This window comes from Myiozetetes cayanensis, unplaced genomic scaffold, assembly GCF_022539395.1.
Source record: "Myiozetetes cayanensis isolate MyiCay16 unplaced genomic scaffold, myiCay2020 scf1, whole genome shotgun sequence".
In the NCBI taxonomy this organism is placed as follows: Eukaryota; Metazoa; Chordata; class Aves; order Passeriformes; family Tyrannidae; genus Myiozetetes; species Myiozetetes cayanensis.
The window spans coordinates 150422590-150448183 of NW_026086604.1; the positions used below are offsets into that span (position 1 = coordinate 150422590).

The window sequence follows — 25594 nt, forward strand, 5'->3', positions numbered from 1 at the left end:
ATTCCGAGGGAAGGCAAGCCCAGAGCTCAGGGAATCAACAAGGGAAATGGGAAATCATTACTAGTGTGTCATTCCTGATGGCATAAGGTACTGAGGGGGGGACCTTCACCGTGCAGAGGTTAGGCAGGGCTTAGTAAAACTCAGGTTTAAAACAAAAAATAACATGGGTAATTTTCGATTTGACACTCCTTGTTGCAGGATATTTGCCTAGAGTTCAAAGGAATTCTATATTTAAAAATAAAAAACCAACCAAATTCCTGACCACGAATCCATCAGGGATGGTCACGTGGTTTAATCTGGATGCCTCTTGTCCAGGGTGCTGCTCCCTGTCTTGCTGGCAGGTGAGGAGCACCCGGGGGAAGTATCCCCGCTCCATGCTCATGCTGCCCTTGGCTGGCTGGAGGGGAAGCCCAACCGGCTTGGAGTTCTTGCATCCCAGATTGGGTCACAGAAATACTCTGTTCTCAGTGCAAATTGGGCTTTCAGGCAGCATCCTGAGCTCTGCTGACCCCCGGGTGTCCCTGAGCCGGCCCGAGCACGGCCGAGCGCCGAGGTGGCTCCGTGGCACCAGCGAGACATTTCCAGACACTCCTAAAAGCAAAATTCCACCTGTCTCTAAAGTGGCTTCTGGCAAATCTCCTGGCTGCACTAAATGAAGTGTTGCTTGTTGAGCAGTGTGTGCTACCTGGATGTTCATGTTTACTAACGACTTGCGCTTTCTTGCCCCTCTCCCCGTCCCCTTTCCCTCTCCTTCTTCTTCTCCTCTCTTCTATTTTCTCCTCCTAGAAGCCTAGACTGTCTCCTAACACTGGGGCTGCCACTGACACAAGACCAGTGTCCTTTACTACCTGCCATTACACTTCTAAAATCTTCAGCATTTTACAGAGCTCTTGCTTTGCCTCCTTGGAAGAAGCCAAAGGGTGGCCGTGCTGGCGGCGCTCCATCCTCCTCCTCCTCCTCCCTGTGCTCTGCAGTGCTTGTTGAAACCTCCCTCTCCTTGTGTAAGCACAAACGTGCACGATGTTCTGAACTGCACCGTTCTGGTTTGAAATCACGACCACGGCTCCATTTTCTGTTTGGTCACTTTTAAATTTAATTTCTCTCCGTTTTCATGGGTGCTCAGCAACAGAAGGTTGGAGATTCCCAGTTGTGCTTTCCTAGCAGATGGGTCCACCAGGACTGCAGCTCCTTCCCCTCCTCCCCACACTCACCACAGCCTTGTAGAGTTCCTGCCTTTATCCCTGCTGCTTTGAAACCTTCCCACATCAGGTTTTTACCTGTAATAATGCTGTTTTCTTCAAAAGGGGTGTTTCCAGATCGTAGCATTTACTAGACTTGAGGAACAGATTAGGGAAAACCACGTTTCCTGAGGTGCAGGTGGAGCACCTCTGATTCCTGAGGGATGGATTTTGGGGTTCGAGCCTTTGCCATCAAGTGGGAGCATAAAGGAAAACAACCAGCCCCAAATCCCTGCCTTAGGAAGCTGCTTTGCTGTTGTGCTCCTTCCCAAAAGCCCTGGAAGCAAGAAAGGGAATTGCCTTTCTTTAACTTCACGCCTCAGGCTTCCTTTGGGGAATGACAGCCTTGGGTGGAATTTTACCTGCCACGAGGAATAATCTGAGAGAAACTAAAGGACTAAATTGTAAAATCTGCACTGAAATAATCCTGAAAATCTGCAGCAACAGCAGAAGGAAGGGGCCTGTTTTAATCTGAAACAGAGCTACGGGAGCTCAGCAAGTGCAGTGAGATTCCTGCTGTGTCCATAGCAGTGCAGAGCTTTCCAAACACAAACCAGACCAACAAAATGGGAAAGGAGGAAATCATTTAGAGGGACAAGGCAGTATTTTACCTGAGACAGGCTCAGCCTGGGTTTTTGTAGGCGAGGGAATGTTGTGTGTGAGGGTAATTGTGTTGTGAGAGGTCCTTTGCCTACAACACCTGATGGTAAGAATTTACTGAACCCAAATCCAGTCTAAGGTAGGACCTGATTTTCCAAACTGCACAAAATATGTGTACTAAGACCTTCACTTGCCTGAAAATATCTTGCTGTGAAGAGAGCAGGTTACACCTGAGCACCCCTGGTACCCTCTAGAGCATTTATTTGAATTAGGATCTTTCCCCCTGAGAGGCGTCCCACGCTCCCCACCCAGGGTGGCAGTGCCCAGAGCTGGCACTCACTGTCCTGTTCAGTGACATGCAGCAGGACCTGACACTTTGCTCCTCTTATTTGGTGCCACTTTATTACTTAACCCATCACCCAGAGTCCTGTCAGTAGCTGTGACATCCTTGTGGTACCAGATTCCCAACAAGTAGCGCTGGTGGCTTCTCCTCTGAGGTCAATAGTTGTTGTTTCTGGGAAAACTCCATTGCCTGGAGTTGCCAGCTCCCAAAACTGGGCTCTTCCCTTCCTGGTCCCATGTGCCAGCCTGGCCAGGACACCACACAGTTCACTGAGTTATTTAGGCTGGAAAAGACCTCCAAGATCGTGGAGTCCAACCCTTGAACCCTTCAGGTTGTTCTTTCCTCTCGGGGGATTTTTGGTGTCTGTGGCCATGCAAGGAGATTGTTGTATTCTTGGTTTTACTTCTAAAGACCTTTCCATGGTTATTTTTTTGGTAAATGAGGTTGATTTTGGAGCAAGGCAGCATCCCTTTAGCTTGGTTCCTCAGCCATCCTTTCTCACCTTTTGCCTTAACTCTCTGTGCCCTAGAAATAGAGAATAAATGATAATTGACAGAGGCGTTTTCAGATGGAATTGTAGAAGGCTTCAGGTTGTCTGAATGCTCTATTGAAGTGCAATAATGCTTTAAATCTTGGCTGGAGGGGAGTGTGTGCCCCTGGAGCTGCAGAGTGAGGTGGGTGGGGGAGTTGGGCCCCCTGGCTCAGGGGGATGGGGCTGGATGGGGCTCCCCAGGCCCAGCAGAGTCTCGAGCATTCCAAGGGCTGCTCCTCCAGCCCCAGGTTCAGTCACTGTCTCACTGCAAGCACGGATAGTTCATTCCATTTCACCCCCACTTTGTTTTCCACCCCCACGTTTGCATCCCTGTTCATTTGAAATGCCATCAGGTTCACTCGTGGGCAGAGGGAGAGCTGCTTGTTCTGTGTGCCTGGGGTGGTTCCTCCTCCCAGGACTCACCCAAAGCTCTGCCATGTCATGGTTGTGCTTTTCTGGGGGCTGGTGGAGGGGCTGTAGGGGTGTGGGGTCTTTTGTCCCTCCCAGAAACTGTATCTGGCTGAAAACTCAGCTCAGTGGCTGAATGTGCAGCAGTGTGTCTGTCTCCCTGGGCAGCTTCTCTTTTCTGAAAGCCAGGCAGCCACCAAAAGTGTTCCTCTGTTGAATTTCCTGTTATCCATGCTTTTCTCCAGTCCTTGGAGATGATCTATACCTCTGCTGTACTAAACCTCCCTGTGCTTGAGTGCTGTGTGTTGTCACTGCTGATTCTGGACCAACGACTGCAATGCTCTGTATGACTGAAGCTGTAACTGCTGTTGAATAAATCACCCTAATAAACATGTCAAACTAACCTCTGCAGAGTGGTTCTGTGCTGAGAATCTCTTGGGTTTGTGCTGCTTGTCCGTGGCTGCTTCCTGCAGGAGCTGCATGTCTGGATTCACCACTCCTGTGGTGCTGCTGGAAGAGGGAAATGGCTGAAACTGGAATCGTTTGCTGCCTGGGCAGATGTCTGAAAACATGTCCCTCGAAGACAAGGGTGTTGTGCAAAGTGTTTGATGCTGTCCCACAAGACACCCTTGTGTCTAGAGTGGAGAGACGTGGATTTGATGGATGGGCCACTCAGGGGTAAGGAATGGGCTGGATGGTCACACTCAGAGCTGTGGTCGATGGCTCGGTGTCCAGGTGCAGACCAGTGAGGAGTGGGGTCCTCAGGGGTCAGGACTGGGCCCAGGACTGTCCAACAGCTCTGTGAGTGACGTGGGCAGTGGGACTGAGGCCCCTCAGCCACTTTGCTGAGGACACCGAGCTGTGGGGCCGTCACACACCGGGGGAAGGGATGGGGCATCCAGAGGGACCTGGACAGGCTGGACAGGTGGGGCTGTGCCAACCTCAGGGGGTCCAACGAGGCCAAGGGCAAGGTCCTGCACACGGGGCAGGGCAATCCCAGGCACAGCACAGGCTGGGTGGGGAGTGGATGGAGAGCCCTGAGAAGGATTGGGGGGTTTTGGTGAACAAGAACTGCCCATGCCCCAGCCGTGTGTGCTGGACCCAGAACCCCCCATGCCCTGGGCTGATCCCCCTGTGAGATCCCACTGTGAGATCCCCTGTGAGATCCCACTGATCCCACAGCTCAGGTGAGACCCCCCCTGCAGAGCTGCATCCAACCCTAGGGAACAGCAGCACAGGACACAGGGAATGGCTTCCCACTGCCAGAGGACAGGGTCAGATGGGATATTGGGAAGGAATTGCTGGCTGGGAGGGTGGGCAGGCCCTGGCACAGGTTACCCAGAGAAGCTGTGGCTGCCCCTGGATCCCTGGAAGTGTCCAAGGCCAGGCTGGAGCAACCTGGGTTAGTGGAAGGTGTCCCTGCCCATGGCAAGGGGTGGCACTGGGTGGGCTTTAAGGTCCCTTCCCAGCCGAACCATCCTGGGATTCTAAAGAATCAGTTTGCCTCATTTCCATTTTAATGTGTTATTTCCACAAGCTGTGTGGTTTTGTTGTTGGGGGGTGGCAGGGATCTACAAAGAAGGAAAAGGGCTTTGCACAGGGGATTGGAATAAAAAGGGAGCTGGGGATGGATGAGGTGGATGCTCATTTCCATGCTGGACTCACATGGTACTTAAAAATCTGCCTGATTTTGTGAGGGTTCATGGAAAAATGACATCTGGGGGAATCCACACTTCAGTATTCCAGAGGAGGTGATGTATCCAACGGGAGCATTTAGCTGCCACCTCAGCTGAGGTCCAACCTTTGCTGCTTGTTATCAACCCCCCTTTGGCTGGTGAGTTGGGAGTGCACAAAGTTAAAATACCCAAACAACAAAAAACCTGCAAGAAACTGAAAGGTATTAAAAAAAAAAAAAAAAAAAAAAAAAAACCCCTAAAACAAAAACACAATGAACCTCCTAAAAAATTCATTCCTTCTGTTCATTGTTTGGTAAATAGGACACTTACAGCTGTGCTTTTGTAATTAAAACTATTTTAATTAAAGCTGGTTTTCCTCTTTCACCTGCCTGTGTATTTCCCTCTCGGTGCAGGTTTTTATTTACAGAGGCTTTTGTGTTTCCTGGGCTGAAGGGAGAGCTTTTCAGGCTGCCCAGGATGGGGCTGCACCAGCCATGGTCACCAGCGGGGAGTTCACGTTTCCCGTGGCTTCGGTCTAAAAAAAGCAGCAAAGTGAATAATTGAGCGGGTTTGGTGAGATCTCTGACGGGGATGACTCAGGTTTGTGTGTGTGTGCCTGTCCCTGATCTGGGGTGAGCGTTTTCAGGCTGGGGATGGATGGGGAAGGGCAGTTGGGTGTCTGGAGGAAGGTGAGGTGGCAGCCGGGGGGGATCTCTGTTCCCTGGCCACAGTGAGGACCCTGGGTGGGGGGCAGAGACCCTTCCAGGGAATGTGCAGCTTTCCCCCAGCTCCTGGAGGGTGGGGGGATGAGGGGTTGTCTCTGTGGGGTCCTGGTGCTCTTTCAGCAGAGGAGGTCTTGGGTTCCTGCGTCCTCTCAGCTCCTGAGAGCATGAGAACCATGAACCAGCAGTTCAGAAGGAAATGTGCCAGTTGTTAAGTGCTTATAAACACTGGGAATGTAACACACAGGTTGCCCAGAGAAGCTGTGGCTGCCCCTGGATCCCTGGAAGTGTCCAAGGCCAGGTTGGAGCAGCCTGGGCTGGTGGAAGGTGTCCCTGCCCATGGCAGGAGGTGGCACTGGGTGATCCTTAAGATCCCTTTCCACCCAAACCATTCTGTGATTCTAAGATCAGGTAAATTGTTGTTTAGCAGAGGATGCAGCTTTGAAAACAAAGAGCCCCTGCCACGCCCTGGGTTGGATCAGGGCCTGGAGTGTTGGTGCAGCAGAACGAAGTCACCGAGCCCTCGGATCACAGGGAGATGACTCAGGAGATCACCAGGGCTCAGATCTGCCACTCCAGTGCACATTTATTATCACAGCTCATCTGCAGTGCCTGGTTTAATGTACCTGAGGGACACTCGAGCTCTCCTGCACTGGGAAGGTGTTTGTGAGGCACAAACAACGGCTCTGTAAGTGCACACGGTGTCTTGCAGCAGCTTGGAGATAAAACACTGCAGATCTGGGCTAAAAGTGGTGTATTTAAGAGCTTCCAGTCCTTGAATCCCTCGTGCTCGTCCATGTCTCTGTGAGTCAATAGTCATGTTTCGTGTGGGAGTGGTGGGGATGTGCACTGACCACCGTGAAGGAATGTGGCCTAAAAGATGGGAATTTGTGCTCCCAGTTTCCTAAATCCTTCCTTCTGTAGTGACTGTGGATGTTCTGGGCTGATCCCACAGCGTGGGCTGCAGGGGAGGGGGGGATTCTGCCCCCTCAGGTGAGACCCCACCTGCGGAGGGTGGGCAGGCCCTGGCACAGGTTGGGCAGAGAAGCTGTGGCTGCCCCATCCCTGGAAATGTCCCAGACCAGGTTGGATGGGGCTTGGAACAACCTGGGCTGGTGGAAGGTGTCCCTGCCCATGGCAGGAGTGACAATGGATGGGTTTTAAGGTCCCTTCCAACCCACCCCATCCATGATTCAGTGGTTGTGCTGCAGGAGGCAGAGGGGGTGTAAATCAGCCGACCCCCGGGCTGGCCTGGAGCGCTGATTCCACCCCCAGGTTCAGTGCTGGGCCGTAAATCACGGCCCTGTTTCCATACGTTAAATGACACACTCGAGGAGCTTTTCCCTGGGCCCTGCTCCTGTTTGTGTCAAAGCAGCTTAAGCTGTTGTGTAACGGGCTCTGGCTCTGGGAGGAAAGTGGAGCGTGGCAGCTCCGTGGGAGTGCTCCGTGGAACTGGCCGTGTCCTCGGTGCCAGGGCTCTGCCCCTGCGGATCCTGCCCGGCTCAGGACACCAGTGGGGGATCCCAGTGTGGAATGGGGTGGTTGGACGGGGCTTGGAGCCACCTGGGCTGGTGGAAGGTGTCCCTGCCCTTCATCACTGGGTGATCCTTATGGTCCCTTCCCACCCAACTGTGGGAATTCCAGGGTCCTGGGCTGTGGCGGTGTGGGGATGTGGGAAAGCTGAACACTGGGATGAGAAGGGGAAGAGCTGGGAATTAGGATGCAGGTTTTTCAGGAAGCCAGTGCTGTTCTGTCCCCAGTGTCACCCTGGGCCCCCAAAGGGCTGCGTGGAGGGACAGTAAGTGTTGGGACTGGCACAGCTCTGGGAATGATGGGAAGCTCCTCTGCTGGCTCCTCTGCTGGCTCCAAGGAAAAAGAGGGACCTTTTTTGTGTGAAAAGCGCTGTTGCCATGGCTGTGTCTTTCTCAAATGGTGCTTTCCCAGCAACCTGCTCTTTGGCTTTTCACTTTTTGCTTCAAACTTTGCTTCAAAGGTGGGACGTTCCCGGCTTGACTCGTTGAATAGGAAATTAAAAAGCTTACAATGAAGTCGTACATATGCTGGAGTCTATTAAAAGATTAACAGCGAGGCTTAGTGAGGTTTAAAAAACGGGAATACAAACCCTCTCGGTTTTGCAGCGTGTTCAGGAGTTGTTCCAGCAGGGATCTGACAGCTGGGTGAATTAATGGGGTCTTACAAGGCTTGAATTTCCTGAGCAAGTAGCTGGTGCTTAAAATATTCAAGCCATGAACTTTGGAGCTTATACCTTGAATTGAATGTGTCATTAGTGCACTTAAACCTGCTGATTTGGGGGGTTGTGCTGCAGAACTGTTCAGGCTGAGACCTGCTGGAAAATGTGAAGCCTTTTCTCTGTCCATCCTTGGAGCTCATCAGCCTTTGCACAAAATCAGCTTGTCACTTCCCAGAACTTTGTTTCCGTGGAACCAGAATATTTCTGTGCCTGCAGTCCTGGGAATGGTTGGACACCCAGGCAACCTTTTTAAAATCTTGGTGTTCTCAAGGGTTTTTGAGGCAGGTAAGAAGAGAGACTGAGTGTTATTGCTGCAAACAAGTAGGGCTGTTTGCCCTCACTGCTTTTCACCCAGAGTCATGCTATTATCCTACACTTACATTACCTAATTTTCCTTTAATTTGTCTCTCTGGAACTCCACTGCAGCTTAAAAAGATACTTTCTTCTTCTTCAGTGCTTCAGACAACATCGTGTTTCTTCCCTTGCTTGTTCCAGTAACTCATATGGAGTCTTTGCAGTGCCCCTTTGGATTAAATTTAGGGAATTTCAATGCCATGTGTGCTTGAGAGGCTTGTCAAGGGAAAATAAACAACTGTAGAAGACAGGAAAAATTAATCTCACTCCAAACACTTGATCATCACCTTTCTGCCAGATGGGTTAATTCCTTGGCTTCGTAGTAAGGATTTGTGTTTGACATTGGATCACTTGGTAAATATTTGCCTTGGAGCTGGGAGCGTGGCTGAGCCCCAGGGAGCAGCTACTGAGCTGAGAGCGAAGAGCAGCGAGGAAGGCACTGATTGGGTCCCACGTCCTCGGGGATGGGCAGGAGGGGGTGGCAGCTGCCGGCTCCAAATTCCCCCGGGAGCTGCCGCGGAACCGGGGCCCGCCGGGAGGGTGGGCTTGTGTGGGAGGTGCTGTTCTCTCCTTCCCAGGCTCTCCCTGCTCAACTTTCCTTTTCCACCTCTTATTCCCGTTCCAAACCTGAGGTTCTGCTTGTAGAAGTGGATTTAGCAGGGGTTTATCCTGCTTACAAAACGCTCGGGAGGGACTCGTGTGCTGGGGTGGCTTTGAGAGGTCGTGTGACACGGGCTAAATATGAACCTGGGGGATAGAAAACTTCCCTAATCCTGGCTCTAGTTGTAGCTCCCTCGGTGGCCTGAGCTCTTTAATCTTCTTCCAGTTCAGTCCCATCACTGCAAATAGGGTAAGGCTGATTATATTGTGCATTTTATCTTTTATAGCTGCGCTGCAGCTGTTGGTGCCGCAGCATTCCCGTGGGATTGGTACCGGGGGTAATCTTGGATTAATCTGACCTTTTTTTTTGGGAAAAAGAAAATGTTATAGTTAGGGAACGTATCTGGTGAGGCTGCTCAGGGGGTCTGTGGTGGTTGGGAGTGAGAGCAAATGTACCCCTCGGAGCGAGCGTAGCTGTTCGGTGGCTGAGCGAGTGGGAACTGGAGCGAAATGCTGAGCAAGCTGCTCGTGGCTCCTCGTTGAACCCCCCAAAACTGCTCTCTCTGGAAATGGGTTTGCACAAATTCAGCTCACTTAGGCTTGCGTGAGTGACTCCCTGAGAACTCAGGAAATGCTAAAGATGCTCAGCTATTTCGGTACAATTCGTGCAGCTCAGTGCCAGCTCCAGCCCGTTAATTACCCAGCACACCTTCTGCAGAGCTGGTGTTTCGGAAATGCTCAGGCTTTTGTCAAGTACAGCATAAAAATTACCTGAATTACCCTGAGTGAATGTCAGAGCAGGAATGCTTTCCTGCTTTCTGGAGTTATGAAACTTGGAAGCAAGAAGTGAGGCATGCTCAGTATCCTCCTCCTCTCCGGGCTCAGGGAGCTCTGCCCGGTCCCCTCGGAACAGTCTCCTCTCACTTTGCAATCCAGGCTCACCCTGCTCTTGGAAATGGTGCAAAATGCCATGGTGGATTTTTTTTTTTTAAGTATTTGCTCCTCCTCTTTCCGTGTGATGGATAAAAGCTCACCTTGGTACATCAGAGCTGGTCCCTCCTCACTGAGCTGCTCGTTCCTGCGGCTCCAGGGGGCTCTTCCCACTGATCTGTCCCTTCCCTTCAGCAGCAGGGAAAGGCAAGCTGAGCTGTTTCCTGGAGGTGACCGGGTGGGATGGAGATTTCTGCACCAGACTCTGTCTCTTGGCATCAGTCAAGGTTCCAAACAGTGCAGGATCCACAGCTCCCGTGGGAGCGACCGTGGGGCCTCAGGGCTGTGGATGTGTCGAGACAGTTGATGCTTTAGGCACCTATGAAATTAGAAGTGACTTGGCACAGCAGTGACATGACATTCCAGGACATGGACAAAACACAATTCACCCCCAAAAAAATATCTGGGAGGGATGTTGGGTTTGTTTTGTTGAGTAACTTCTATGGTGTTTAACTTTCTTGCTATTAACTAGAGCACAGAGATTTGACCTGTGTGTTCTTAAAGAGAATTTTCTGTAGTTCTCTGTGACAAGTTCAACCTGTGCAGGGTCAGGAGGAGTTTGACTCTGATGACCCTTGTGGGTCCCTTCCAGCTCAGGTTATTCTGTGATTCCATGAAGTTACATTTTCCATGCCCTCAGGTTGGTCTGACTTCCTGAAAAACCAGAGTCTGGGCAAACTGTGCTCTGTCTGAACTGCTGGGGATTTAGCAGTCACTTGTATTTCAGAGGGCTGGGAGTTCCCTCAGAGATGCTGAGGACTGAAACCCAACATTTTGTTCTTCTGGAGTCCTTTTTTTGCCTGTGCAGAGGAAGCTTGTGATGGGAGATGGCTGTTTACCAGGTCCAGGAGGGAAATGCACGGGGAGTTAATGATGCTGCCATGTGGGGAGTCAGTGGGAAGGCTGGGAGGAGAACTCAGGTTTCCTGAGCCAACCATTGCCATTGTTGCTTCCCAGCAGGAGCTGGCAGTGGGAGCGTCGGGACGTGGGGAGTGACAGTGTTTGCCAGCAGAACAGTGTCCATGGGTCTCATCATCCGTGTGCAGGGGCTGTGTGACAGTCCCTGGTAATGGGATTTGGCAGAGGAGAAGGGATGGAGGTGTCTGGGTCTTGGTTTGATGCCACAAATTCTGCCTTAATTGGTGCACAGCTTTTTGTGCCTCAGAGTCCCTCGTCTTGGGATGTGAGGTTGGAGAGAGATCTGCCAACAGGGGACAGATCATGGAATGTCCTGGGCTGGAAGGGACCCCCAGGCCCATCGAACTGCAGGGGTGTTTCTGATGGCTGAGAAGGAGCATCTCATCCCTGCCCATCTGATCTCTGCCTCCAGTACAGGCAGGTCATACAAGCTGGGCTGCTCGAGTTAGCCCTGAGATGTGAAGAGTGTTTTCTCAGAGAAAAGGGGCTCCTGCTTCTGTAACGTCAAAGTGTGGCTGTAACCCAGGGTTCTCGTTGTGTTGCAGTGTTGGGGTGTCACAGGGTCACCTCTCCTGGGTCAGAGGGACACAGCCACTGCAGCCCCCGCTGGCTGCCACTCTGCAGGTACAGCTCAGGGCACAGGGACAGCCCACCTCCTGGCACCAGCTGGTCCTTGGGGTCCCCTCCCAGCCAGTTATCCTGTGATTTGATGAAATCCAAACCCAGGTAATCTCAAATGACGTGGTTAAACAAATATTGTTGATGGAGGAGAGCAGCAGGCACGGGAGACCAGAGTGATTTGTTCACAGGGTCAGTGCTGGTGCTGGGATCAGACTCTGCTGGATCAAGGGGAGAGAACCTTTGAAGCCCAGCGTGGGGTGACAGGTCCAGGCACTGGTTACCAGTGTAGGACTGGCTGCCTGAGACCACCTTTGTGGTTGTTCCTTCCCTTTCCAGTTGCTCCTTCAAACGAGCCAGGGATGGCATCAAACACCGTTCACTGACTTTGTCTTTTAACTTCATTTCCTCAGAACTCTTTTTGATATCTAAGATTAAAAATAAAAACATTAGGCAAGAGTTATTTTGCCTTCTTGATCTTCACACTCTAGTGACTGGTTCTGTTCCTCCAGGAGGAGAATTCCCCTTTTGACATTGCTTTGCCACTTGTCACTTAGCCAACTCTTTATTTACCTTTGTGTCATTTCCTTGTGTCTCCACTTTCCCTAACATTTCCCCTGGCTACAGATAAAAATACTTGGCTTTCAGCTACGTCAAGTCTCCCAAGCTTTGTCTGGAAAATCTGTGATGTTCCATCATTAACACTCTCCTGCTCTCCGGTGATGCAAACAACTTGTCTTTCAAACTGTCGCTCACATGCAGCTCTGCAAGGTTTTAGGGACTCCAGGTCTCAATCTTACAGCCAAAAGGACTCTGCTTAAAGATAAAAAAAAGAGAAAAAATCTTCATTTAACTGTTTGTCACAGTTTCAGGTGATTAGTGCAGCACTGTACTCTACTGAAGCTTAGGCTCACATTGAGTATGAAAACCAGAGAATCATGGAAAGGTCCAAATTAGACTTGCCTATTTTAGTAGCTGAGGGTTGAGGAAGGTTAGATTTACCCAACTGGAATTCCAGGTAGAAAGAAAGAAAGAAAGAAGTAAATAAATGAGTCAGTTAATGGTCTGAGCTGCCAGTTGTGTTCTTCTTGTTGATTTTAGAAATGCTGGGCACAGGGGTTGCATCAGGTTTTCACCTCCTGAGCCTTGTGCTGCTTTTCTCTCTCGGGATTATCCCCAGTCCTGCCAAGGCTGCTGCATAAAGATGTTTTAGCACCAAACCTCCGTGAATTGGACACTTAACCAGAGCAAGAGCAGGTTTAGCAGTGCCTAAAGAGAGCTGGAGACGGACTTTGGACAAGGGCTTGGAGGGACAGGACAAGGGGGAATGGCTTCCACTGGAAAAGTGGAGATTTAGGTGGGATATTGGCAAAATTCTTCCCTCTGAGGGTGGGGAGGGACTGGAATGGATTTCCCAGAGAAGCTGTGGCTGCCCCTGGATCCCTGGAAGTGTCCAAGGCCAGGTTGGACGGGGCTTGGAGCAACCTGGGCTGGTGGAAGGTGTCCCTGCCCACAGCAGGGGGTGGGACTGGATGGGCTTTCAGGTCCCTTCCAATCCAACCCATCCTGGAATTCTGTTCTGATGTGTCTTAATGTACATCCAAAATTCCAATTTGGCATTTCAGGCCATACCCCCGGAGAGACTTTGTGGGGCAGTTTCGTGATTTTTTCCCCTTGTTGGTGTACTTTGGAGTCACCCACTGCTGAGCTGTGATGAAACCCTGTTGTGGAGCCTCCAAACATGCTCCCCAGTCGGTGCCCACAGACCCCATCCCACCTTCTCCCCCGGAGCAGGGGCAGCTCCTCTGAGCTCCAAGGTCAGACTTGCTGTGCCCTGCTGTGTTTTTCCTAAACCCAGGCCAGCCCAGGAGCCCTGTCTGGCCCAGTGCAGCGATGCCCTGCAGTGTGTTCACTGCAGCTCTCCATGTGGCCACGAACATCTCCCCAGAACCCTGGAAACGTCCGCTCGAGTCACCGTCAAACAGCGGGAGCCTCCGTGGTCCTGCCGGAGCTCTGAGCCCCAGCCCCGGCTGTGTCAGGCACATCTAGGTGAGACAGTTCAACGTGAGACCAGGGATCTGAGGAATAATTCATGGCTTTTGTTCCTTGCATCTCGGGTGCGGGTGTGGAGGTGGCAGCTCCCGCCAGCCTGGCTCTGAGGTGAGCTGCTGCCCTCAGATGTGCGCCCAGCCTCTCGAGGCTTGGCCACGGGAATAAAGGGCTTTGCTGCTTAGCTTTGCAGGGAGAAAATAGCCCTGGCGGGGTTTGTTTCGCACCACAAAACATCAGAAACTCCTCAGCGAGGAATTATGAAATTCCTCGAAAACCAGCAGCCTCTTTGCTGTAAATTAGAACGGTTTCTGAGGAGCAGCGACGGCGTGTCGTCCTCCTCAGTCTCTGAGCAGAAGCTTCCTGAATAAACAGCAGTAGAATTGTAGATTCTCCCAGTATTATGCAAATGGCTCCGTGCTTTGATGTCCCTCGTGTCATTAGTTTGACACTCGCTGGAATTAATGCCCATAAAACTCTATTACAGACGTGGCAGAGCGATTTCTCCCGACTGCCTCTGATTCCTCCTGCGAGCTCCGAGCTCTGCCCTGGGAGTGGGGAGGCACAAAAGTAGGTCAGGACGATGTGTGTGAACAGGGGCTGCAGCGGCAGCGCTGAACAAACACGGCTGTGGTGCTGAAGGGAAGGATTCTATTTTAAGCACTTATTTCCATTATCACCATCTCGTTCTGCACCAGCATATGGGCACTCGTGTGTCCCTGTGCCCACAGATGGGATTGGGAAGCGGGAGAGAATATCTAAATATATATATATATATAGGAGTATAGGCAGATTTGTATCTGTGTGTGTTTATGTGCTTCAGGAGTGACAGTAAATATTGTCACTTCGGAGCGGCTCCTGCACGTCTCACGTGAAGCCAAGTGCCAAGGTATGTAGGTCAAAAGGGATGGAGCATTTTGAACCCGAGCAGCAATCCTGGGCTGGAACTGCTGCTCCTGTGGTGGGGGAACGTGGGGCAGGATTACAGGGAGATTTTTCAGAGTTCCCACACCCCTTGCATATTTATAATTCATTCCTAGTCCTCAGAGTGGCTTCCTCCTTAACAGCTCCTGGGGAGAAGTGTTGGCTCGTGGTCTGGAAATATCCCAAATAAATAGTTGGGATGTTTTGAACCAGGAGAAGGGTTAATGGTGGAGCTGGTGCTGTCCCCAGAGCATGGTTTTACTTGGGAGAGCGGGATAAGATAAGGTAGAAAGCAGGAGATGTGATAAAATTGGCTGTTTTTAGGCAAATGAGCAGGAGGGAGAAAAGGGAAATCAGTTGAAATTCATCCTGGCAGTCAGGGATCTCAGGAGTTAAATCTGTTGGGAAAATGAAGTGCTAAAAAACTGATGGAGGGAAGGGCTTTGTATGGATAGGCAAGAGTTCATCAACCATTTCCAGTGTGGCTGTGTTGAGTGCCTTAAGGGGTCTGGGAAAAAAGGAGGAAATTAATAAAAATGGAAGATAGGACTTACAGCTTGAGAGATTTAAAACCCCTCAGATTATGGAGCATCGTGATTTACAAGTCCTGAAGTGCAGGAGGCGAAAAGGAGAGGATTTCTGATTTATTAGACATAAGAGAAGGTTGGAAAAAACCCGTTAAATGGAGATGGAGGAGAAAATGATGCAAAAAAGGCTGCAGGGTCAGATCCTTGTCTGCTTTAGTTCTGGGTTTTATTGTCTGAGAAGTGCTGCTGTTTAGCAGGGCTGCAGCACAGGCTTTATCCAGGCCAGAGTTCCCAGCACCTGCCTGCAGCTCCTGGGACAGGGATGGATATTCCCAGGGAAGGGAGAGGGCAGGCACCACACCTGGCTTAGAGGTGTGAACCGTTATTAATTTATAACCTAATTAATGAAGAGATATTGGAAGGAGTGATGGAACAACCGGCCCAGAAGCAGCTGGAGTGATGAGCAGCCCTCCGAGCTCCTCCTGTTGACGAGGCACCAAACCAGGCATAGGTACAGCAGGGTTTGTAACGTGATTTACTTGCTCTGACTTCTGAGGAGACTCAGGCAGTTCTGTGCCTTCCTCAGCTGCAGGGAATAGCTCTTGAGAAGTGCTTATTAGTGGATCAGGTAGCTGCCTGAGCACTTCCCATCTGCTGGTGCGTGGACCTTGTTCTGCCCGGGTCTGTAAACGCTGACTTGCCAAGGGACACGCCTGGAGCTCCCAGCAGGGACTGTAAGTGCTGCTTTCGCTTGTTTCTGTTGTCTTCTCCGGCCCTGATCGTGTTTCAAACAGGAATTGGGCCCTTGGAGGTTGTCAGGAGAGGATTTGGGATTTGCAGGAGATCAGGGCTGAACTGCTCAGTGGGGGAAGGAGCAGCCAGGTCCTGCAGGAGCGATGAGGGTGGGGAGGTGGAGGCAGCTCTTCTGCTCCAGTTGCTCCTGGTGATGGCTGGGCTGGGCAGCTCTGCCCAGTGTCTGTCACACAGGCAGAGCCTGGCACAGGGGGAGCGTGTGGTGCCTTAACTGAGCCTTGAACAGGACACCTCAGTCATCCAGCACTTCGCACGGAGAGAGCAGAGAGGGGTTGGTCTGTCTGCTGTGGGGTGAGAACAAATCCTGCGCTTCCTTGGGACCTTAAAGATAAAGGAGCACTTGGTGTTCAGCTGAAGAGAAGTTTGCAGGTTTATTTTTCATGGTGGTTGGGTAAATGTGCTCTGGTGTCAGAGCAGGAGGATACAGCTTAGAGAAGGTTGGAATTCCTCAACAGGAGGTACTAAAGCATCATCAGATGGGAGGTGGGGGTTATTTTCTGTAAGAATTTACTGGCCTTTTATACCTCAGGTATTTTTTTTTAATCAACTCTGTGGCTCTTTGATTTCTTGGGAGCAGGGGGCACTTTACCAGTCCCAGTCCTATGTGCAGACTGGCAGAAGGGGATGCTTTAGCTGCTCTTCTGTGTTTATGGTGACCTGAAGCCCCTTGAGCTGTTGGCACCAGTCCAGGCTGCAGCTCAGGGTTCCCTGCAGTGTGTTTGGGAACAGGCCCATGGTCTGGGCTGGACTGGAGGGTGTTCCTGGGCCTCCTGCTGCTGAGCAAGAGTAGAACCAGAGAATCATGGATTGGTTTGGGTTGGAAGCTCATCTTGCTCCACCCCCTGCCATGGGCAGAGACACCTTCCACCGGCTCAGGTTGCTCCAAGCCCCATCCAACCTGGCCTTGGACACTTCCAGGGATCCAGGGGCAACCACAGCTTCTCTGGGCACCCTGTGCCAGGGCCTGCCCACCCTCCCAGCCAGCAATTCCTTCCCAATATCCCATCTAACCCTGCTCTCTGGCAGTGGGAATCCATTCCCCCTTGTCCTGTCCCTCCAGGCCCTTGAGTTTTCCAAAACCCCAGGTTGCTTGTCTGGGGCCTAGTGTGTCTCTGGTTGTGTTTTCTCATCCTTCTCATCCTTCCCCACCTCTCCAGAGGTTCAGGGGACACTCGTGTCCCTGTTCAAGAGCCTAAATCAGTTTGCCTGGAGGAAAAGGACTCCCAGACCTGCTTTCCTTGAAAGCCAAAGCTCTCCCAGCCCTCCAGGGGTGAGCAGTTCTTGTCTCTGTATGTCCACGTTCGAAAGGTTTGAGCGTTAAGCTCAGCTCTGACCTTTGCTGAGTGAGTCCTTATGCTGGTCCCTTTCTGCTGCCTCTGCTCTTCTCCAGGGCTTCTGCTCTGAAGTATCCTGCACTTTTCCTGACCCTGGATTAATCTGGAGCACAGGCAGTCTCCTCAGTGCCAGGGCTGAGACGCTGCTCCAGCTCTGCCCCTCTGAAGAACTCTGGATGCGGCGTTTGAACCGGAGCATTCCCTGAATCAGGATAAAGCTGTTTAAATTTGGCAACAGCCCTTTCAGGGGAGATAGCTTTGCCCTGCTCGGAACGAGGGCTGACAGCGCTGCAGGTCACGGCTCCTGCTGGAAACTGCAGTGTCACTGCTCGGGGGGGACACAGGGAGGGAGCGCTCCCCCTGCTCGGGGCACGGAGGGGCTGCTCTGCCCCCCCACAATTCCTTGGAGTTCCTTCCTCTCGCTCCCGGGCTGCTCTGGGAGTCAGGAGGATCCTGCAGGATGTTACAGCAGGGACATTCTGGGGAGGGGCAGCAGGTCCTTGTGTTCCACTGAACTTGTGTGATTTGGGATCGTGGTCCCATCACCCCCAGCCCTGAGTGCTCATGGGCGTGGGGTCTCTGTGTGCAGGAGCTCTGGCCAGGCTGGGCAGCAGGGAGGAGATGAGGTTGCACCTCCTGGCCCTCACATCTGGACAAGAGGAGGCTCAGGGGGGACCTTCTCACTCTTTATAACCCCCTGACAGGAGGCTGTAGCGAGGGGAGGGTTGGCATCTTCTCCCAGGCAACCAGTGACAGGACAAGAGGGAATGGCCTCAGGCTGTGCCAGGGGAGGGGCAGGTGGGACATCAGGAGGAATTTCCTCATGGAAAGGGTGGTCAGGCACTGGCAGGGGCTGCCCAGGGAGGTTTGGAGTGCCCAGCCCTGGAGGTGTCCCAGGCAGGCCTGGCCGTGGCACTCAGTGCTCTGGGCTGGGGACAAGGTGGGGATGGGGCACAGGGGGGGAATTCTGTGACCTTGGGGGGCTTTCCCACCCTCAGTGATCCTGGGATCTCTGGTGCTCTCTCCCATTCCAGCACTCTGGGGCTTGGATGGGCCTTGTGTGCCCAAAGTAAGGAGTTGGTGGTTCCCTCACTGTGGGTCTTTGGCCTCAGAATTTTGGGTATTTCAGCTTCACACATTTCAGACAAGGCAGCCTGGTCAGGGTGTCCACAAACCTTGTCCTCCTTCTCCCCAGTTATGAGCCTGGATCCAAAGCCAGGAGATGGGGGAGTGATTCAGTGACTCAGTCCTGGTGTTACTGCTCTGGGCTTTCTCTACGTGCAGATGTTCTTTCAGATCATCTGCATCTTGTGTTGGGCCTGTTGAGCAGGTCTGGGGGGGGATTTGCTGTGGCTGTGGAGTGAAATATTCCCTGCCAAGGACATCAGAAGGCCCATGGGTTTGGGAAGGAACCCCAAGTGGAACAGGGGTCTCAGCTGTATCACTGGGCTTCCAAAATCTCAGTTGAGAAAAGCCAAATAAAAAGCCCGAGCAGGGACACCTCCCACTGGCCCAGGGTGCTCCAAGCCCCATCCAGCCTGGCCTTGGACAATCCCAGGGATGGGACAGCCACAGCTTCTCTGGGAAATCCATTCCAGTCCCTCCCCACCCTCCCAACTAACAATTCCTTTCCAATATCCCATCTAAATCTCCACTTTTCCAGTGGGAAGCCACTCCCCCTTGTCCTGTCCCTCCATATCTTGTCCCAAGTCCCTCCCCAGCTCCCAACACCCAATATCAGTTCCAATGCTGTGGAAATGAATCTTTAGCAAGTCTTTTGGTTAAAAACAGAACTTCAGGTGCCTTTGCTGTTAAAGAGTGTGGAGTCTGTCGAGTGTGGTTCTGGATGGGGGAATCTGGAGAGGGTTCCTGGTGGGAGCTGTCCTGCCTGGCAGCCCGGAGCGTTGGGGGTTCTGGGAGACTTCTGTGACACCGTCCAGGCTGTGCTGAAGGATTCCTTCCTGAGCAGCTGACGTTCCCAGCAGGGAGCAGGAGAACAAGCATGGCTTTTGGAGCAATTGGAGCAGAGAGTGGGGTTTGAGAGCTCTCTCTGCACCTCTGTGGTTCTGCCTTTCGATCGATGACGAAGCAGTCGCTGCTGGAAAATGTCCCTCTGGGAAGGATAAGTGAGGGGAAAAAAGCTGGACAGGAAACTGTAACAACTGCAATTTTTTTTTTTTTTTTCCTGGCAAATTTTTGGAAAGGCAAAACATGAACCTTGTGTTGAACTTTCAAGTTCCTGACTTTGCATCTCCCGAGTCTGGAGATACCGGTTCTGACAGTCGTACGCGCGGAGCTCTTTTAGCATTCTGGGTTATATAACAGCATGGAATTTCAGAAGGAAGGCAATAAAACCCTTCTTGAGCTGTCAGCATCCGTCTGAAATGCCCTGCGGCTTCTTGATGACCTGTAATAGATTCCTGATCTTCATTTCCCCATCCAGCTCAGTGCTGGATTTTAATTTGCTTCTCATTGCTGGGACTTTGGACAAGGCATGGAGGGACAGGGCACAGGGAATGGCTTCCCACTGCCAGAGGGCAGGGAGAGATGGGATATTGGGAAGGAGTTCTTGACTGTGAGGGTGGGGAGGCCCTGGAATGGATTTTCCAGAGAAGCTGTGGCTGTCCCAACCCTAGAAGTCTTCCAAGATCAGGTTGGAGCAACCTGGGCCAATGGAAGGTGTCCCTGCCCATGGCAGGGGATGGGACTGGATGAGCTTTCAGGTCCCTTCTAACCCAAACCATTCTGGAATTCCCTGATTCTGAAGCTCCTTTTCGAGGTAGCAGATGCCACACCCTGCAGAGGGTGTGGGGTGTGTGGACTTCCATTCCCTTTGGGATTGATGGGAATTTGCTGTCCTGGCCTGTTCTTCCAACTGCTGACACTGCTGCTCTTGGGTGGTGGTTCCAGCAAGGCCTCTTGGCATCCCTGTAAGAACTGGAGCAGTGGGGAGATCCAGGGCAGATTCCCCAGGGGATCCATATGGGAAGGGAGCCCTTGAGCCTGTGTCTTCCCTGGCTGCTGGCAGGGGCCTCTCCTGGCTGCACGCTCATTAATTTGGAGGATACTTAACCTCTCTCAGGAGGTCTGGCCGGTGACCTCCCAAGATTAGCATCTCCTGCAGCGAAAAGGCTTTACCCTGTAATCCCCTGGCGGGATTGCTCCTGGCTGGCCGTTCCCTGGGGGATGTCCTGCAGGACACGGTGCAGGGTTTGGTGCAGGGGCTCTCTCCTCGCGCTCCCAGCACGGGGTGGGTGGCCAGAAGGGCTCTTTGGGCTGGATTAGCTGTGCCCTGGGGGAGGTGGCCGTGCTGATCTCTGCACAGGGATGGGAAAACAAACAAATCCCCGCCGTCAGCAGCTCCGCTGAATGTCCTGCTCTCTTTGGGAACCTGCCGGGGGAGCGGTGCAGGGAAGGTGCTACTTGCATGGGATCCTTGTTTTTCCTGTCAGAAGCAAGTTTGCTTTGTAAGTACGTTGTTACTGGTGTTTTTTCCTTTAAGCGAGACTTTGTAAGCTCTAATCCTACCCTGGTTTATATTATCAGCTCTTGTAACCGGATTTTCAGCTACCACTGAGCTTTAATACTCACTAAAATTGCTTTACAGGTTTGTGGGATCTGTCAGATTTGCATTTCGTGTCAAGTGCCCGATCTGCTGCTGGCACATATTAACGGGCACTTTCAGGATGGGTTCTTGGAAGAGTTTGGCTTCTCCTTTTTGTTGCTTTTGTGTCTCTTGTTTGGAGGTCGGAGGCAGAACGTGTGTTTTGGGAGGGGCTGCAGGGCTGGAACTGCGAAATCCTCTTTTCTGAGTCCTTGGGATCACGTTTGTCACATTCCAAGCTTGATAAGGAGGAGCTGAATATTGGGATGAGGTTGAGATGACAAATAAAGCTGGAAGTGTCCACCTTATGGCTGTAGGGCAGAGAACTAGGAAAACATTTTGGGAATAGCAAGGGGGGTTTTGCTAAGGTTTATTCTGATCCAGCAGTCTCTGTTCTCTGGGGTTATCCTGGCACTGGCTGCAGGGAAGGGACCTTTGTTCCAGGCTCAGGAGCTTTGTCCCTGCTCCTGGTCTGGCTCCGGCCTCTTGGCCCCCTCCAGAGCTCACTGGATCCCTCCTTAGGTTGGGATTGCTGGGAAGCAGTGGTTGGATTGGGTTTTTAATTAGCACCTGGTATGAAAATATTGTCTGGAGAACGTGCAAGCCTTTGGTTTAGGTTTCGAAGGACTTGGGGAGTGAACTCACAACTGCTCCTGACCCAGCTTTGGTCTGGCCTTTGGGGCTTTGCTGGAGCTGAGGCTTTGGACACACCGGTGGTTTTGCTCAGCTTGGTTTCATCTGATGCCACATGGAAATGTTTCCCTGTACAGTTCTGTCTCCTGTTCGTTCCTCCTCCAGCCCAGCCTGGGCTTGAGGGAGGTTCCCCTCCTCACTGAAAGGCATGAACACAACCTGTCCACTGAAACAAAACCAGAGGGGAGCTTTGACTCCTGCTTTACCTTTATGACCCTAATTTTATGGGAGATCTCTCATCGTGGCAGCATGCCAGTGTGTTTTTGTGGTCTAAAAAACAGATTTATTTAAAATATTTAGAATTTGAGCAGTATGTGCTCTACAGCTGCTCAGCATTAGTGTGGGTCCAATCCAAAAATCAGCTTTGGAGAAGTTCTTGTCGAATGTTTTTAACTGCTCCCAGGCTCTTCCTCGCACTGTCAAGGACTTTCAGTGTCTCTTTTTTTTTTTTTTGCTTTAAATAGAGTTTTATAGACACACAGATGACAGGCTCCTGTCTGGAGGAATTTCCAGTACAATCTAATTAAATCCCTTGCTGTTCTGCACCACAGATAATCGTAAATAATAATAATGTCTCTTGACACATGTAGTGGCACTTCATCTTCAAAGCACTTTGCAGATGTAAATAAAATAAAATAGTATAAAAATCATATTATATTATAGAATAAAATATTAATAACATATTTCCTGCTTGAATTATCAGCCTTTCAGGCACTGCAGGAATTGGCCAGCATTTCCTGGGCTGGATTTTCCATGGGACATGGAGTTTGATGCCTCCATGTGTCCCCCCATCCTTTATCACATGGAGGAGGCAGAGCTGATGGAAAGCCTGGCCAGGGACCCTTCTGTCTCCTGCTGCTGAAGTGAACCATGGCAAATGGAGCTGTGTAGCAGAACAAAAGCTAAAAGCCACTGGCAGCAAAGCAGCGTCCCCGTGCCAGGTCCCACAGCTCGGGGGGCTCTCGGTGGCCGGGGGGGAGCACAGGGCAGGGATAACTCCAGGATGGGCACAACTGCATTTATTCAAGGGCAGCTCTTCGGTGCTTTCTCTGGGTGCTGTTTACATGGAAGCCAAGGGGTAGAAGATCTTGTGTTTACTGGAATTGTCCTTTGCATTCCCAGTCTCTGGTTCTCCCAGTGCGTGTGAGCATGAAAATGAAACACATTTTATTCGTGTTCGGCTGGATCAGAATCTTTGTAGGATCTCGTCTACAACTGTGAACTCCTCTTAGGGCATAACATGCCTCGAGTGGAAAGTGTCCTTTCCCATGGCAAGGGCTTGGAACTGGATGGGATTTTAGGTCCCTTCCAACCCAAACCGTTCCAGGATTCATTCCCTGTTACCACTTATAACACTGATATTGCTCCCCACAGCCAGTGCCCGTCTGGCTGCAGTGTGCCAGTGCCACACCTGGCAGCTGGCATTCTCCATATTTAGAATTTCAGTGGTGAAAAGGCCTTTTCCCAGCGTGTCCCTGGCTGGGGGTTGCTGTGGGACAGCCCAGCTCAAAGCTGGGGTGGGGAGAGGGGAAGCAGAGCCCGTGTCCTGCCCCCCGTGAGGGCTCTGAGCTGCTGTCAGGTGAACCCTGGTGACACCACTGAACCCGCCCAGCCCTCCATGTGATGCCTCAAAGGGAGTTAAAGCTCGTTAATTCTTCTGCTTTCCTGGGGATTATCTGGGAAGTCCCAGCTAAAGTGTATTTCTGTTACCAGCTCAAAATAGGGCCACGCAGCCCGTCACACGCCTCTGACCCTGCAGAGCCCCGGCCCCCGGGGACAGCGGCCCTGCAGCTCCAGGGTTTAATTAGAAATAATATTTAGGTGTTAATCACAGGTTCTGATGTGTCTCCAACTTCATGGAATCTCCTCCTGCTCTTCTGAGAACAAAATCTCTGAGCAAATTGCTGTTGCCGCTGATTGATTTGTACTGGTGACCTTGCCTTGTTTTGTCAAGGAAACACAAAAGCCAGTTTTCCTTCTTGGTCTTTCTCAGTCACTTCCTTGTTATTAGAATGTTTAGAGTCTCTATGAATCTCTGCCCACTTCGTTATTTTTGCCTACCTGGTACCAGGTTGTTGCTTTTATACCCCAACCTTGTGTTTTTAATTAATTCTTCCCTTCTGGTCCCTCTCGGTGTTCACATTGGGGTTGCTTTTATTAACTTTTATTTAATTAACCAGTTTTGCACTGAATTAAGGGCCGTCTTCAGGGATATCTTTTGGGGCACACTCTGAATTTCCTCTCCTGAGCTCCAGGTATTGTTAGCCTAAGTGAAGGTGTAAATATTAAAAGCATAAAAAGATTTATTGGCTAAAGGGCAGAGAATGTTGTTTTAGGGGATGAGAGGAGTCAGGGTCAACATTTTTGTGTTTCTTTCCAGAAGAAACTGGAATCGGTTGGAAACTCTAATGTTGTCCAGAGAAGAGCTGAAAAATTCAGGTCTCCTTAAGATGAAAATGAAGCTAAAAAACCATTAATCTGGGTGTTAGTTTGAGCCTTTCCACTGAGATTGTCCAGTTTAAAGCTTTAGGACTTAGGGTTTTGTTTCTTTTGTACAACTGAAGGATTTTGAATAGTCCTGCACTTCAGTGTGAGTCCATTCCTGATGTGTATCAACACCCAGAATTCCCATTATTCTGTTTCTTACATTGGAAGAGTTGGATCCAAACAGTAATAAATGCCTCTTCTGGTCTCTGGTTTGACTCCCAGTTCCTGTTCCCCATCAGCCTGTGAATGTCACATCATCCAACAGTCTGTTTCAAATGTCTTAATGTTTTGACTGTGTCACTTTCTCCTCCCGTTTCAGTGTTCCCAGGAGAAATCATGGATGAAAAGCTGTCTTACAAAGAGTTCCTCGACCGCAACGACTCCTGGTCGACGGATGAGAGGGACCTGCGCTTCGACCCTCAGCCCGTGTTCAAGCCCGTGGAGATGGCTGGTAGGGCTCCACTGCCTGGGAATCCGGAGCATCCCTAATTTTAGCAGCTCTGGGGTGTGGGGAAGTGCTGGTCTCCACCCCTGCACTCGTGGTGTCCCCAGGGCTCAGCGCTGGGCCCGGCCCTGTTTAATGTCTTTGTTCGTGATCTGAACGAGGGCAGCGAGGGCACCCTCAGTTGGTGTGCAGAGGACAGCAGGTTGGGTGGGATGTTGATCTGCTGGAGGGCAGGAGGGCCCCACAGAGGGATCTGGACAGGCTGGATCCATGGGATTGATGGGCCAAGGCCAACAGGGTGAAGGTCAACAAGGGCAAGTGCCAGGTCCTGCACTGGGGTCACAACAACCCCATGGAACACTCCAGACTGGGGCAGAGGGGCTGGAAAGCTGGGAAATGACCTGGGGGTGCTGGTGAGAGAGGCTGGACGTGAACCAGGAGTGCCCAGGTGGGCAAGAGGCCGATGGCACTGGTTTGTACTGGCCATGGTGTGACACAGGGCAGTGCCTGTCCCTGTGCTGGCACCTCCAGTGCTGGGGGCAGTTCTGGGGACTCCAGGACAGGACATGGAGGGGCTGGAGCGTGTGCAGGGAAGGGAAGGGAGCTGGGAAGGGGCTGGAGCAGCAGGAGCAGCTGAGGGAGCTGGGGGGGCTCAGCCTGGAGAAAAGGAGGCTCAGGGGGGACCTTCTGGCTCTGCAATCCCTGACAGGAGGGGGGAGCCGGGGGGGGTCGGGCTCTGCTCCCAGGGAACAGGGACAGGAGGAGAGGGAACGGCCTCAGGCTGTGCCAGGGGAGGGGCAGGTGGGACATGAGGAGGAATTTCTCCCTGGAAAGGGTGGTCAGGCCTTGGCAGGGGCTGCCCAGGGAGGTTTGGAGTGCCCACCCTGGAGGTGTCCCAGGCAGGCCTGGCCATGGCACTCAGTGCTCTGGGCTGGGGACAAGGTGGGGAAGGGGCACAGGGGGGATCCATGGGCTGGGAGGGCTTTTCCAACCCCAATGATTCTATAGTTTTATGGCAAGAGCAGTTTTTGGTTGACTGCCACAGTTTAACCTCCCCTGAGAACTGTGGGTTTGGGTGCAAACCCCTCAAATCCCTGCCCGCTGAGCTGCAGCCCTGGCTCTGGGAAGGGGCAGTTCCAGCTGTCGTGTCGCTGCTCTGCAATGCAGGTGGGGCTGTTCCCCAGCCTCTGGAGCTGCTGACTCTCCTGAAAATTAGATGAAGATGAACCTTGTATAACCCTACAAAAAGATAGACTTTCACCCAGCAACATCCCTTCAGTTTTCCCTCACTTTGGAGACAGCTTATGGGCAATTGCTCTTGGAGCACCTGAGAAATGTGGGCGCTGCCCAGATCAGCACAGGGGAAGATGCAGGATGGAACTTCTGGTTTTAATCTGTTTTTGAGTACTGTGGACCTGCTTAATGCATGGCTTGCTTGTGATCTGAATCCTGGATTTACTAAGAGATT

At 51.7% G+C, this 25594-nt stretch overlaps 1 protein-coding gene across 10 annotated transcripts in view; it reads left to right on the top strand.

Moving 5' to 3' along the window:
- Positions 1-25594, top strand: part of MAP4 (microtubule associated protein 4) — a 145266-nt gene that overhangs the window by 57706 nt on the left and 61966 nt on the right. For all 10 annotated transcript variants that reach the window (XM_050307891.1, XM_050307938.1, XM_050307875.1 and 7 more), the window contains exon 5: positions 24001-24132. In XM_050307891.1, the coding sequence (XP_050163848.1) occupies positions 24001-24132 (132 nt within the window). The remainder of the gene's footprint in view (positions 1-24000; positions 24133-25594) is intronic.